Below are 15,038 nucleotides of genomic sequence, written 5' to 3' on the forward strand. Positions count from 1 at the left end.
TGATGTTGAACAGTTCAAGTTTGGTCCCACAAGAGTGAAAAAAACAAAACAATCCAAGAATAAAAGAATGTGATATTTTCTTGCCCTAGATTTCTTTGCTGTGCTTCCCAAACTTACACATTATAGATTGACTGTTGTGTGTGGTTTTGCATTATCGAGGGTATGAGAACTGTGCTTTGGAGGTTCTAGTCAAATTGAAGATCGAAGATGGTTACACTGACAAAGATAATAACGTTGATGTTTTTTGCCTATGGTTTTCTAACATATTTTTGGATTATCTTGCCCCTTCCTATAATATAAGCAAAATGAAATGTTAGCATCCCATGGCTGAAATGAAGCAGAGAGTATGGACTGAGCTTAGGAGATGCATGAATGAAAAGAATATATTTCTTTAGGAAAAATATGCACACATACAACTTTTTGCTTATCACATACTCTGTATTACTTCCTACATGGATACAGCGTAAGCATTTCACATAGTTTTGGCACTGTGCACAATTCTATAGTAAGCTGTTTGATTTTCTTCAGCCACTACTATATTAGCACAATAGCATCTAGAACATTTCAGCAAAATATCACATTTGTACTAAAGCTGCCAGAAATACTCTGTTTTCCATGTTTGTAAACAAAAATAGGTATACTATTACATAAACACTGTGATTGGAAAAATACCCTCTTTTCAAATCCTCCCTTACATTCAAGTAAAGGAGACTTAAACTACTTTAGTATCCAAAATACATTTTCTCTGTAAGAATATAATTTTCTTTGGGTGCACTAAATATGCAACCAGAACAAATCAACTTTTTGTTTTTCCAAAACTATATCATTTCTGAAAGGCAGTGGCATAAGATGACACACGAGACCTGAAATTTGGAGGGCTTCAGGGTATCTCCTCTTTTAGCATACAAAGTAAATAACGGTAACTGATTACTGTTGCAAATTCACAAATTAATTTCAGGTGCCAGTAATGATACTGGTTTACTCAGGGATTGTTGAAGATTTTATATTGAAGGAAGTAAAGAGAGGTATGGGAATATAATATTGGATTTTAATAAGAAACTCTAATTTTAAATGAGTTGGTATATAGTTAAACTTGTAGCTGTTAACAGTTGTTTCCCCCTCCTGTTTCACTAATAGCAGCAAACAAGAGGTCAACTACAAACTGCTTTCTAATTAGTCCTACTGAATCTTTCTGGAAAAGGCTGTGATCTTGTTAAGCTTAGAAGCTGGGTGGAAAGCAGTTAATGGACTTACATGGAGTCTTTTAATTACCAATCTTAAACAAATTTACCTTTTACTGCTAGATAGCACCCAAGGGCAAGAGGTAATCTGCTTTATAAACCTTGGAGTGATTTGCTTTATAAATCCTGGAGTTTAGGAAAGTGGAAAACTCTCTCCAAAGAGAGTATTCTCTTCCACTAGGAATTATATTTTTGGCAGTTTTGTGAAAAATTTAGTGATGGATTCTTTGTGACCTCCCAACTTATAAATGTTAGCAACTCAAGCACATTCAACATGAAGGCCAATTCCTCCCAGCAGTTAGGGCCTGCCTAACCGATGGGATTACCCAAAACCAAGCTGAGCATAAATATTAGTAAACCAATTAACAAATTGACCCATCTAATGTTTAGAGCAAACGGACTCTAAATTTCTTTTTCATTCAAGGCATTACATTTTCCTGCCAAATGCAGATCTTTTCCCCCCACACACTTAGTCGTCTCTATATTAGAAAGCCACTTTGTTTTGTGGAGGTCACATTATAATTTGTGCAGTTTACATCGTGTGGATGGTAAAACATCTGAGAAATATCAGGATTGACTGAAATTAAAAAAAAATTAAAAATCAGATCCATAGCCAAATACAGAAGTATCCTAATTCAAAGTTTAGAGTTAAAAAGAAAATCATTGACAGTGATTTTAATTTTTCAAAGGTACAAATGGCTCAAGGTTAACAAGGAGCACCCTGTATCTGAACTAGGTCAATTTCATTGTGTTTTACTTGGATACTTTGCTTGCATTACTATGACATTTGTATCTCAGTCCTGGATGAAAGATGGAATTCACAGGAGTTCACAGGTGTTGCAGAGGGAGACTCCATTCCTAGACTGTCTCCCGATAGCAATAGTACCAAGTAAAACTTTCTTCAGGTTCACTATGGACAAATAATAATTCTCACAAATGAGATGTTTGCTCCTGGGAGGATGGAAATCACTTTAAATGCATGGTCAGACTTTCTCCCAGGAAATGAGGGCTCAGTGATCACGATGCTGTATTTGCGTCACATTCAAGCGGACGACTCTTGCTCGATGACTTCCATAGCGATGACCTCAGCACCCTCCATAGCGATGACCTCAGCACCCTCCTCGCCGAGGTCACTGGCGGGCTCGCTCCTCAGCTCCTGATGGCAGATGTAGACGGGCATCTGAGGAGCCTCAGCCAGGGCAGCGGCGGCAGCAGCAGTGGCTGCAGCAGCATTGGCGGCGCGGTTGGCGTGGCGGCGGCCGTTCCAGCGCTGGGCTTGGTATTGGTTCCATTGGCGCTTCAGAGCGGCTTGGACCTGGAAGAGAAAAGAGAACCTTGTGTTCATATAATTGTTGGAAATGACCTGAGCCAAGTTCACGAGCACAATTCTTGGAGCTTATCAGAGGTTTAGAGGAGGTTGAATTGTAATTCTCATCTAAAGGGCTGTGTGGTAAATGCTCTGGCTGTGGAATATACCATCTTGGAGGAGGAATTTGCAAACTGGAGAACTGAGTTACTTGCCTCAACTACCATTGGTGAGGTTATTTGCTATTTTGAGCAAAGCTTTCTTCATTAGCTCTTATATTCAGTGAATGAAATTTGACTTGGTTTCACATTCAATATGGCATGCACGCCGTATTAGGGAGAAAGAGTTTGAAACCTTTTTATCTGCTACAACCTTTGATACAGCAGAAGCTTTCATCTAAATCTACGCTTTATTGGTCATGAAAAAAATATATGGAAACCATTGCCCAGTTCTGGATTTTATGACAATGGCCTCATACTGTTGATTTCCCTTTATCCCATGTGGCTTGAGATGGGTATGGCTGATAAAACTCTGGTTAGTGATTAACTCACCATGTCTTTATCATTTTTGTATTACCAGATGTCATGCTGTTTGGCATTGAGCAGCTATTCAGCAAAAGTTTGTTGAATGGTTGTCAACATCCATTCTAGAATGAGTTTCTAACTCTTTAAGTCAAGAAAATGATCATCCATGACTGTATTGTAATTAGTGTGTTGGCATCCAGTGGTGTTAGGGTGGGGGTGCTAAAAATGTCTAGAGTGAATCTAAGGAAGAAACTTGAATTCCTCCCTGAGGTGAACTGTAAACCACGAGGTCATCTACAATTGTTATTAGGTCTGCTCTCTCACGCCATGGTGTATGATTTGGGGAATTGCTGTTGAGCGCCAATGGGTCTTTAATTTTGGAAATTATCAGAAGCAACCACTTGTAATATTGTACCAGCAACTAGCTGCAGGGGAGGGAAGAGTTGTCACTGGGTAACACATCACCTTTCCAATCCTTTTCCACCAATAAGGCCATTTCACTGGGTCTTATTTGAAGCCATGAAAAAGTATTGAACTTTGGGTCAAGAAACTGACTCTGCCCACATTAGCCATGAAATCTTGGGTAGGACAGTTAACCCCTTTGAGACTCCTTTCTTCAATACAACTCTTTTACTTCACCTAGCTGTTTGAAGGATTAAATTGTTGCAGGATGAAGCGAAGTGACTTCTAAGATGTAAGTACCATACAAGGAGGCTACTATTATTCCTATTATTATACTCTTATTATGGCGCAGGATGGTGGCCTCAAGTCTTTAGACTAAAGAAAACTTCTATCATATGTGTGGAGATAGATCTATCTATCTATATGTATGTATGTATGTATTTGGAGGGTGGTGGTGCTAAGAAAATAAAAAGAGCTCTTAATTACATAGTTTCTGATATTATGCTCAGTTGTCTCTCATATATTCTACGCTAGGTCTCCACAAAGACTATTTTACAGCCTGGTAAAACATCTGATGCTATTGCAAATGAAAGTTTTCTTCACATTGTGATTTGCACTGGGAAAAGAATGTTGTTGGATCTTTTGGGAAAAGGAAAGAAAATATTCTCGGTGGGAAGATCACCCTAGGAATATATTTTCAAATACAAAGGCGTTTATTAAAGGTATTAATGAATAAATAGTTCAGACTCTCCCCTTCCAATACTCACTTTTTCCTCCACTTCACTGCCCAAGAAGATAACTATGTTTCCCTGTCAGTTTCTGGGCTTTTGCTTTGCAATCTGTGCAGTAGGGAGAGCTACAGAATTGAAGAGAGACGACTGATTATATCAGAAAGAACTGATATAAAACCACAGCTGAATATATCTGGGAAAGAGCATCCCTACTGGGTTGTACTTCCAGATAAAAAATGAGTAAATTTTACTTTTTGCCATGCAGTGAAATTTCTCCTTTAGTATCTCTTCAAGAATTTAGTAAATATTTAATTTGCTTTCCAATTCTCTTTTGGACTTTGGATTTCCTTACAATGTATTTTCTTGTTGAGACTAGCGAAGAGATAGTGATGCTTTATTTGGGTTGTACTGTCTATTAAACATAGGTCCTTAAATGCCAGGTTTATAATCTAGGAACTATCAAATGCCCTGCTGAAGAATTAGGAAATATATTGGCTCAGTGTAACTTTGGAGAAGCAATGTCCCCAGATAAAGGGAACTGATAGTTTCCGTGGATTCAGCATCTTTTAAATACCAACATTGTCTTTATAGCAAAAATGTAACACAGATATTTAGAGATATCCACGGCAGACAATGCCCAGCAAAAAAAAAAAAAAAAAAAAAAAAAGGAAGTCTTTGTTTCGCCTCATCTGTCCTTTTAAAATAATCTGCACTGGAGTAGCCAAGCATACTAATGAGGTACCCAGCATGAGGCCAAAGGGTTTGAAGCCTATTTTAATTTTTAAAAATTATTACAGAAATGTTCATAGCCTCCTGTAATTGTACTCCAAAATTATAACCTATCCTTTTGTGTGGCAATGGCAATCCGCTTCCATTTGTAAACCACACATGTAAGAATAGGCCCTTAGCAGCATGTGAAAGACACTTCAATAATTACAGTTTAATAAGGACAATTATCTCCTACAATACCACAGGTTGAGTGAAATGCTGCTTTCATCACAAGAATATGGGCATTGAATCTGTTTGAAAAAAACAGGGGAGACTTTGGTTGCTCCTGAAAAGCATCAGAAATATAAGGAGTTGCCCACAGGGTAAGTATAACATACAAAGTTTTGAATTATATAAATTCATTGCTTGTTATGAAAGCAATTAACACAGATCACTTCATATTTCCTTGATTATATCAATTAATTTATTGCCAACTTTAAAGAATAGAGCCCTGGTCTGATGGCTTGAAGACATAATTATTATACCTGGCTCTATCATTAACTAACTGTATAAGGTTGGTAACATTTGGGGCCTCCATGTTTGTTAAAAAGAAAATCAGGCTGGAATCTTTGTGGTTGAATTTGGATGTTTTTGTCTTTGGCCTTTGTTTTCCTTTTAAGTTCATTATAAGCACTTGCAGTTACGTGTTGCTGAATAGAAAGTGGGATTTATCCTAGGAGTCCTGATTTTTTTTTTCTTTGTCTAGGACAAAAAAATCATTGAGTTCCAAAGCTGACGTTCTTGAGTCTCTAGAAAGATAATATTTTTGAAAACTAGGTTATACTGAGAGAAAGAATTTCTAAATAGAAAAACTTATCTTTGCATATGAAGTGATAACCTTACGGGTCTGAACATAGAACTTTACCAAATGCAATAGTATAGAAAACATGCAGGATATGACATAGGGAGCGTCCCTTACAGACAGGAAGGGGAAGTGGTGAGTACAGAGCCCTTCCCATCCCCCTAAGAGGAAGAGGAGAGAGCGACGTAAAGAGACACACATGACTTTGCATTTCCACTTCATGGGGGGAATACCTGAAAAAATGGGGAGAAGAAAGAAAGCAAGGAATAATAGAAACACTCCCGTGGAGCAGGTCTTTCTCGTTGATTCTGAGAGCACAGTCCTGAAAACTGATAGGCTCGTAAAGAAGTCCCACTCTTGTCCTGGTACCATGTCCAACATGGTGCCTGAACAGTGGGGTGGCAGTGGCTGTGGCACGTACTGAAGACAGCTTCACAGGCCCTTCACAAAGCTGAAGAAAGTCTCCTCAGGTGGGCTGGAAGAGAGGACTGGTGTCTCAGAATAAGGCTGGGGTCTGCAGAGTGAAAGGGTCTCTAGGTCGTCAGAGGTGAGGGGAGCCACCATGAACTTCAACGGGGAGTGCTTTTGTTCACAGCCTTTTGAACTAAATAAATATTTTGTAGAAAGAGACTGTTGTAAACTATTAGAGGCTGGTGGAATGAGCTCTTCAAAGCAAGCTAATAACAAAATTTTATAGCAAATAAACAAAATTTTAGTTTTGACACACTTATAATTTGTGACTATTAAACTGAGATCCTTTTAGACCTTGCTTCTTTGATCCACAAACTATTTTATTCATAGTACATGGGCGATAGCAAGAAAAATGAAAAAGGGAGAACTTCCACTGTGCTGTTAGTACTCTCTCTAAATTTTTAAGCTGCTGCTTGGAAAAATTGGGCATCTTTATAGCTGTAATCATCTTTTTGTGGTCTCTTAGATACTTAATAATTAATGAAATGATTGGATGGTCGATGTCCACACTCTTGGAAGAATTGTGGGAAATGTCTGTTACATAAGTATACTCTCACGGTCATCTCCTGATTCCTTGTGCTGTAATTCTCAAAATTCCTTTCCTGCTTTTAGTCTACCCATTGACTATCCGATCCGTTTCCATGGTAGGAATCACTGATAACATACGGATAATATATAAAAATTAAAACCATTTTCTTCATTGTAGAACTGACACATTAGCCCCTTAGAGCTCTGCTAAAATGTAACATTCAGCCAGGCAAAGCCTGATCACAACCCTATCTCAGGTGTGGCTGGAAATCACTTCCTGCATGTGTAAGTGCCCTGCCTACGTTCAGTGTTGTAAAGACAATCCTTGGGGCTGTGATATCACATTTGGCACAGTACACAATTTCTATATTATTAGAAATGTCACACTTGTACATTCCCCCAGTAACATGATATTGATTAAAATGGAGATGATTACTTCCAAAAGCAGACACAGTGTACTTGAACTAGAGACTTTCAATTGTTAGGAGCACCCCTGGGCTTGCTTTCTATGCCTGCCACTTCAAAGACGGCATCATGGTTAAGACATAATCAATATTGAGGTATTTTTACAAATGCATGCAATCCTTTCGTGCTTTCAAGGTATGCCCTTCCTGAACCTGATTTTTATATTAGCCCTATATTATTTTAGATGAAAACATTTATTTTTGTATGCCACCTGGGCCCACTCAAAAGGCAGGGATATACATTCACAGGAATTGATGTAAAGATGCGGTGACCTAAGCTCTATTTGTTTTTACTCTTCTTAAAGGAAAAGACACTTTAACAGCTGGCAACAGAAGGATGTCTCTTCATTTCTATCCCAGGGTCTCAGTATAGTCCCTAGCAATAGTGAATTCACGGTATATTTTTGTTCCATTAAGAATGAGTTGATGGATGAATGAATGAAGGGATAAAATGTATCAATTAAAAGGGAGAATGGATAATAAAAAAAATAAAAATAAAAAAAAATAAATTAATTAAAAAAAAAGGGAGAACGGGAGCAACAATCTTGTAGTTTGGGGGTTGGAGACGAGCAAGAGGTCGTAGAGCTCTGAAACATTATAGGTGCTTATTGTTTAACTGAGGAAATAAGGACTAGAAAATCCATTAAGTATCAATTGATAATGGTTAGAAAATCATTCTTATTACTAACTGGGAAATAATACGTTGATCTCTTAACAAAATGTGATTTCTCCTGGTATAAATTATTCTTAATAGGAATTAATTTAAAATTATCATAAATACTTTTACATTAAAAGTTATGAGTCGTATAACGAGAAAATGTACTAACGAAGCTTCGGGAAGGAGTCATAGACATAATGCCGTGCAGTGGAAGATTTAGTCCATTTTAATTGGGCATCAGGAAATTTGGGTTCTAGTCCTGGTTATAAACTATGACTGTGACAATAGGCAAGTCACGTGATCTTTCTGGAGTTTAGATTTCTCACCTGAAAAATGACGGAGCTTTCAAATCATGTTCTTTGAAGTGCTGAAAGTTCTTTGGTACAAATTTAAGCAGTTCCACTTTTGTTTTACAAATTGGGCTCTCGGGCAAGATATCATTGGAAGAAAGGGAACTCTGGCTACAAAAACCCTTAAAACACCGGCCATGTGGATCTCTAGATTTTTCTGATCTAAATATTCAGATAACAAATTACTTATTCACTTTTGAGTCTTAACTCCAGGGCGATTTTCAAAGTACTAAGTGGTATGACACTGGCATCAAGCGACTGCCTTTGTATAAACGAGTGATGGTGTTACATGAAATGCACGCTTACCTCGTGGTTGCAGAAGCAGTAAATGACAGCAACGAAGAATCCCTAAAAAGAGGAGGAGAAATAGAGTCGAAGTGATTTTTGTGTGCACTGTGTTGTTTAGTAATCAGTATAAACAGACAACCTGGAGAGGAACATTTCACTAGGGCAACTGCAAGTCAAGGCTCGATGACAAACAATCACTACCACTCATGTCCAGTGCTTCACTACAAGAATATTCCGTTAGAAATGCCTTTTTCCTGTTAGGATTCTATTGTTTGGCTAAAAGGACTGCCCTTGTCAATCTGGTTATTATACTGGTGCCTTTAACATGGAGGTTTATAGCAGAATATACTGATTATAGAGGATTTGAAAATTTTTGTACCTAAAAAACTTAAAAACTGAGATCTTGTAGAGTTTAGTAGAGAAAACTGTTGCAAGCACACGTGTCACAGAGGATGGCTGTGGGCCTGACTGTGCGCTGTGTCCTCATGGAGAACTAGTGCAGCACTGTACTCCCAGCCAAGTCCATCTCTACAATAAGGACAAGTAACTTCTGAGGTTCTGGTCACTACCCAGAAGATTCCTTGTGTCCAAGCTTTAACTGTCTACAGAAATGGCCAAAATAATAGATCAGATTATTAAAACAATTCCTAAACTTGATTTTAGGCCCTATTAATCTTGACCTGCTACTTCACATTAAGCCTCACCAGTAGAAAAAACTTCTTGGACATGAAAAATTGAGACAGCAAAACTCTGGCCTAAGAGCCTGTAGCAGAACTCACTTCTGCCTTAGGACACTTAGGTACTTGCTTTCAAAGTACCTAGCACTATACTACCAACTGTAAAACAGATAGTCAGTGGGAAGTTGTTGTATAACAAAGGGAGTCCAACTCGAGGATGGAAGATGCCTTAGAGGACTGGGGCGGGGAGGGTGGGGGGTACTCGAGGTGGGGGGAGTCAAGGAAGGGAGGGAATATGGGGATATGTGTATAAAAACAGATGATTGAACTTGGTGTACCCCCCCCCCAAAAAAAAAAAAAAAGTACCTAGCACTGTGCCTTCAATGAGGCTTTGGATCTGAGGCAAAGTGAACGGGAACAGGGCGGCCGCTCTCCACTCTCGTGTGGCAGACGTGGGACCACCTGGGAAGCCCCCAAGAGGCGGCTCCATTCTCTCCCATGTGAGGAGACACCCGGATACACTTCCCTATGTGGTCCCTGAACTGTAGAGGATGGATTCCTGACATCCCTCTGACAAATGGAGGCTGACGGAGCAGGAGACGTGGCCACTCTCATAACAGCTTGTGGAAAAACAATTCCGTGTGTATTTATGAAAGCAGGGTCTGAAAAATTACTGTATGGGTGACAGAGAGAATATGCTTGGGTGGGACCAGCTGAGGGGAGTGGGAGTAACAGGAAAGCAGAAGCAACAGAGTGCTCACAAAACCTGGTTTCCTTCACAGTTTCAGCTGGGCCTGTTGACTTGGAGGCTGTAAGTTATGAGATTTTAGGTCATGGGCTTTAGAGTTATAGCTCCTGAATTTGCCACTAACCAGAAAAGTCCACCTCCTTATCCGTAACAGGCATAAGAATACTCACCTCATCCCTGAAGGCAGCATATTAGTGAATGATAGCTGTCATTACAATGATCTCTGATTGGACAGCCCTACCCATTCTCTGTGGTCTGCCTGACATGGTAGGAATGGCTCAACTAGAGATATTCTTAGGTCCTGACCTCTCTAATCAGAGCCAAGGCAATGAAGTGAAGTGATTGGAAACTGGCTTCCAGTTTAAGAGGGATACAGATTCCAGCTCGGGGTCCAGAGTTGGCATTTCATACTGATGGAAACATCTGCTCCTCTGCCCTGTGTTTTCATGGCATTGGTGACTGTGTTGATAATGGTCCAGTTTGGAAAGCCATTGGCATTGGTTACACTGGTCTTCAACACAACACTCCCCTCAATAAAGCAAAGTCAGTGTGGCCCTCAGATCCTGGGGAGGGGAAGGAAAGGTCAAAGGTACTGTGGGAGTGGCTCTGTCCTCAGCACTGGGCAGTAGCTCAGTCTCTGGACAAATATGTTTGTCTTCACAAAGATGTATTCTCAAAGCTCATGCCTCCCGTTTCCTGTCTCCTTGCTGAGTTTTAAGATTCAAAACATGGGAAAGCAAGCAGTGAGAAAGGCAGAGAGGCACCATCTCCCTTCCAGGTTACACGTGTTCTAAAGGGTCATTCGCATCAGAGGAGGCCCAGAAAACTGTGGCCCCTGCACCAACTAGCTGAGCGAGTGGTTGAATAAATGGTTTCCTTACCTGGAAGTGAATCAGAGAGTGCATCACATAGTCATAGATCCTCCCAAGCACTGGGTGGGAAGGCCTCCAGGGAAGGACGACGAACTGGACCCCCAGCAGGGGCACCAGGATCAGAGTGGCCCTCACCGCCTTCAGGTACATGTGCGAGTCCTCCTCCTGGGACTCCTTCATCTTCTTCACCAGCACCCGGACGATGTTGAGCAAAAAGAAGAAGTTGATCTGCAAAGACATGATTGTCCTGAGCAAATTCTCCAGGTCAGCACCCCTGAAGGGCACCCACGTCCCTCAGTTCTCATTTATCCAGTGTAGGGAGCAGATGGCACCTACGCGGGACACAGGAGGCTGCCTGAGAGGTAATATAACCTACTCCGTGTTGCAAGAACACAGAGCATCAGTGGAGCCAAATACTCTTTTCAGACATGAATTGACATTTCCTCCCCTTTTTCCCTAAATGAGAAAATGATTTCCTGTATATATAAGTATATTAGGTTCAACTCTAAGGAAGGTGTTTTATTCTTTATTTAGGTTTTTATAATTTTTACAAAGGGACGTCACACACGACACTTTTAGATTTCACTTTCTTATCTCTTCATTACGAAGATTTTCCCCTTAGTCAGGACTTCTTAAAGTAAAATGAGGACTGAAAAGTTTATCTGTAAAGCTTGTGCAGTGGAGAAATCTAATCCAGACTTTTTTTCTAATAACACTTTTAAAAAGAAATCACTTCATTGAGGTATAATGTACATTCAATAAAATGGAGATTTTAAGTTTACATTGGGAACTTTAGACAAATGTATGCACCTGTGTAACAACCACTCCAGACACGAAAAGAGCATTCCCACCACCCCGGGAAGTCCCCTCTTATCCCTCTGCAGTCCACAGTTCCCTCCCCCCACCTTCAGCAACCACTGCTTCCGATCATCACAGAAATGGAGCAACATGCAGTGTGTATTCTCTTGTGTCTGGTTTCTTTGGTTTACCATACCATCTGTGAGATTCACTCGTGTTGTGTATAGTGGCATTTCATTCATGTTCACTGCTGAGTAGTGCTGCATTATATAAATAATACACACACATAATTTGTTTATTCCTTCTCCTGCTTATGGAAATCGGAATGGTTTCCAAAATTTGACTCTTATGAATAAGCATGCTCTGAGTACTTGTATACAAGTCTCTGTGTGGGCCTGTTTTCATTTCACTTGGATAAGTACCTAGGAGTGGAATAGGCTGTTCACATGGTAAGTGTATGCTTAACTTTATGAGAAACTGCCAAACTGCTTTCCAAAGAGGGGGCTTCATCTTACATTCCCTCCAGCATTATGTGAGAATTCTCATTGCTCTTCACCCTTACCAATACTTGGTATGGTCACTCTTTTTAATATCCGCCATTCTGATGGGTCACAAAAAACTACTTTTGGCTGTGAAGATTAGTTTGGAAACCAAGGTTGTTTTAAAAATTTAATCAATCATTTATTGAAAAATAATTAGAATGATCCTTTTACCTGGAATCGAAATAAATGCTATTACCCCAAAAATTCAAGAAAGGAAAGAGAGCTTTAATAAAATTGAATTCTTACAGGGTGTTGTGTAAATATTCAAGACCCATGTTAGTAGGTCCTTGTGAATACCACTCTGAAAAACGGCAAAAGAAATTGAATTTGCTTTGGAAAGGCCAGGAAAGTTAGGAGACAGTCTGGGTGATAACCCAATTTGATCAGTTACTAATGGATGCTTCTTCAATGCAGGAGCAGAATATGGTCTATGACTCAATTTGTATTTTTCTTACTCTTACCTGAAGAAAACACTGTCTTTGAGGTTAATGGGGAAAATAATGTCTAAATATTAAAATTGATGGTTCTGATGATGGCCAACATTTAGTAGACCATGGGTAGAAATAAAGAGCTCGCATGCAAATTCAGACAGTCATATTCTCTCCCGGCCCAGCTTCTTACCAGTCATGTGACTGTAATTGACTTTACTTGAGCCTTTGGGTCTAATTTTCCTCATGAGTAAACCGTCTCCACGTATCCACTTTGAAGGGGTGGTGTTAGTAACAGCACCACAGTGTTTGTGAAGTACCTGAAATACTTTCAGTGCATGTTCAGTAGTAGTCATGATGATAGCTTATGGACCAAAGGCGAAATGGAAGATGGTTTAGTGTGGCAGAGCCTAGGGGAGAATGGTACAGGGGGACTTTGTGGTCTCTCACTTTCTTATCAGCAACGTCTTTACCTTTGGTCTTTAAGTAGGAGAATTTAGTTATAGAATTGTTGGGAAAAAAACCCCATCTATATTGTTGCTATGGCTTGCATAGAATGTGCTTCTGGCCCCCCACCCAATTGTATTAAATACAAATCATTTTTTAAAAAGACTCTGAAATCAAATTGTTCTTATTATAGATTATCATTAAATTAACTGTTAATAATGGATTTAAAAAGCAATTCTCACCACTAACGCCCCCATGACCGGACCATGGATGATGTAAAGCAGATTGGTGTCCACACTCAGCCAGCAGCTGAAGAAAAGAGGAGGGAATACATCAATACAATTGCATTTTATTTACAAATATGTTAACAAAAAACCACAGTACTTACTTGTCATTGAAAAGCAGCGCCCTAGCGATGGCATGAGCAGTGGTCGGCAACAGCGGGAGCCCTAAAATGTGAAAAAGGACAAAAGCTATAACCACAGGAGTATGGCAATTGCAGTTTACTTTCAAGAATAGTGGCAAATTTAACGTCTTGTCAAGATATTGCCCTGATGTTTTTGTGTAAATTATCTTTGGTCAAACCAGGTAAAAATGCTCTTGGTTAGAACATCATGTGCTGTCAGAGAGTTTGGTTAACAGCATCCAGATAATTAAAAGCCTTTCATAAATTATCCAGTGTGGTAGGTACATGATTACTCTCACTATGACTAGAACACCACTGTTATGCCTGTGATGATATGACTTAACTGAGACCAGAAAGCTTTTCGTTGTGTGTGAACTGGGCTCTCTTACAGAGGGGAGCTGGGTTGTCCTGAAGGGGACGGCCCTGAGACAGCATGTGAAAGTCATAGACTGACGGCTCTGAAGACTTTTTGGTGCTCTCAGTATTCTTCCAGGCTTTTTGTTTTTCTGTTTATATCATGAGCATTGATCCTATTTTCTTTCAATAAGAACACTTCAGAGTAGCTGGTACACGCACTACCCTCTGTAAGTTCTGGCTGCAAGACCTTTATTAAAGCAGCTCAGAATCTACTTCCCTGAGTAAACTTGAAGTACTCGTCAAAACCAACTTTGAATTTATAAAGAGAACGATGGCGATAGCTTCTGGGGATGCATCCTGTCAGTCTGAATCTTTTAAAAATCAATCAATACTCTATAAAAGTAATCTAGAGTAAAGATGTAATGTTTGTAAAAAAAATATTTTTTTCTCAGATGTACCCATGTACAATAGAATATTGTTTGATTTGGTTGAGACGTTTGTAGACAGAGTTTTTCAAACTATTATCAGATTAAGAAATGTCTCAGAAGTGAATTAGACCTCCACACTTTTATTTTCTGTGAATTATATGCAAAAAGAGACTCAGAATATTGAATTTTCACCTAAGAACAACATTAGCTTCTTAACCCATGAAGTATATAATTCAAAATAGGACCATCAATTAAATGTTTGACTTGAGAGAATTTTGAGTTTGACTATTTACACAAAACATAATTGTGTTTTATTCACAGCAGTTCTAACACCCCACTCAGGTTTAGAATCAGAAATTCATTCTCTGAATTTATTTTGAAATACACATTTTAGAATCAGACAGCAAGAGAGACAACATGGAGATTTCACTTCCACCTTGCCATTTCGTAGAATGGAAAATGTGTTTCTTACTTAATATAGAGAAGAGTATAGACCCCTCATCTGCTAACTCCTAGGGCTCTTCGCCTTCCTCTAGCCATGATGTCACTTTTTACAGTTTATTTTTTCTTTCTTTTTCCCCTTCTCCCTTCCAGGCTTCAAGAGTCATAACAACCTTTCCCTCCCACTAAAGATGGTGACAGTAAGAATAATACTCTCTCCCTAGGATTCTTCTTCAGGAGCACTAGATAAATTCTATTTGTTGATTATAAAGTTCAATTGGGGGGGGGACTTCCTTCTTTGATTATAACAAGGGCAGAACAAGCAAGGCGAAGAATCAGTCTGAAGAGGGCTGTAAAATAA

At 39.3% G+C, this 15,038-nt stretch overlaps 1 protein-coding gene across 1 annotated transcript in view; it reads right to left on the reverse strand.

Annotated features, from left to right (window-relative positions):
• Window positions 1–2,283: 2,283 nt before the first annotated feature.
• Window positions 2,284–15,038, reverse strand: part of CALCR (calcitonin receptor) — a 128,822-nt gene continuing 116,067 nt past the window's right edge. The window contains exons 9-13 of the mRNA XM_057731804.1: window positions 13,434–13,494; window positions 13,288–13,354; window positions 10,840–11,058; window positions 8,552–8,593; window positions 2,284–2,556 (exon numbers count right to left, since the gene is read on the reverse strand). Of these exons, the coding sequence (XP_057587787.1) occupies window positions 2,284–2,556; window positions 8,552–8,593; window positions 10,840–11,058; window positions 13,288–13,354; window positions 13,434–13,494 (662 nt within the window). The remainder of the gene's footprint in view (window positions 2,557–8,551; window positions 8,594–10,839; window positions 11,059–13,287; window positions 13,355–13,433; window positions 13,495–15,038) is intronic.

Source organism: Hippopotamus amphibius, chromosome 4 (genome assembly GCF_030028045.1).
Source record: "Hippopotamus amphibius kiboko isolate mHipAmp2 chromosome 4, mHipAmp2.hap2, whole genome shotgun sequence".
NCBI classification, from domain to species: domain Eukaryota; kingdom Metazoa; phylum Chordata; class Mammalia; order Artiodactyla; family Hippopotamidae; genus Hippopotamus; species Hippopotamus amphibius.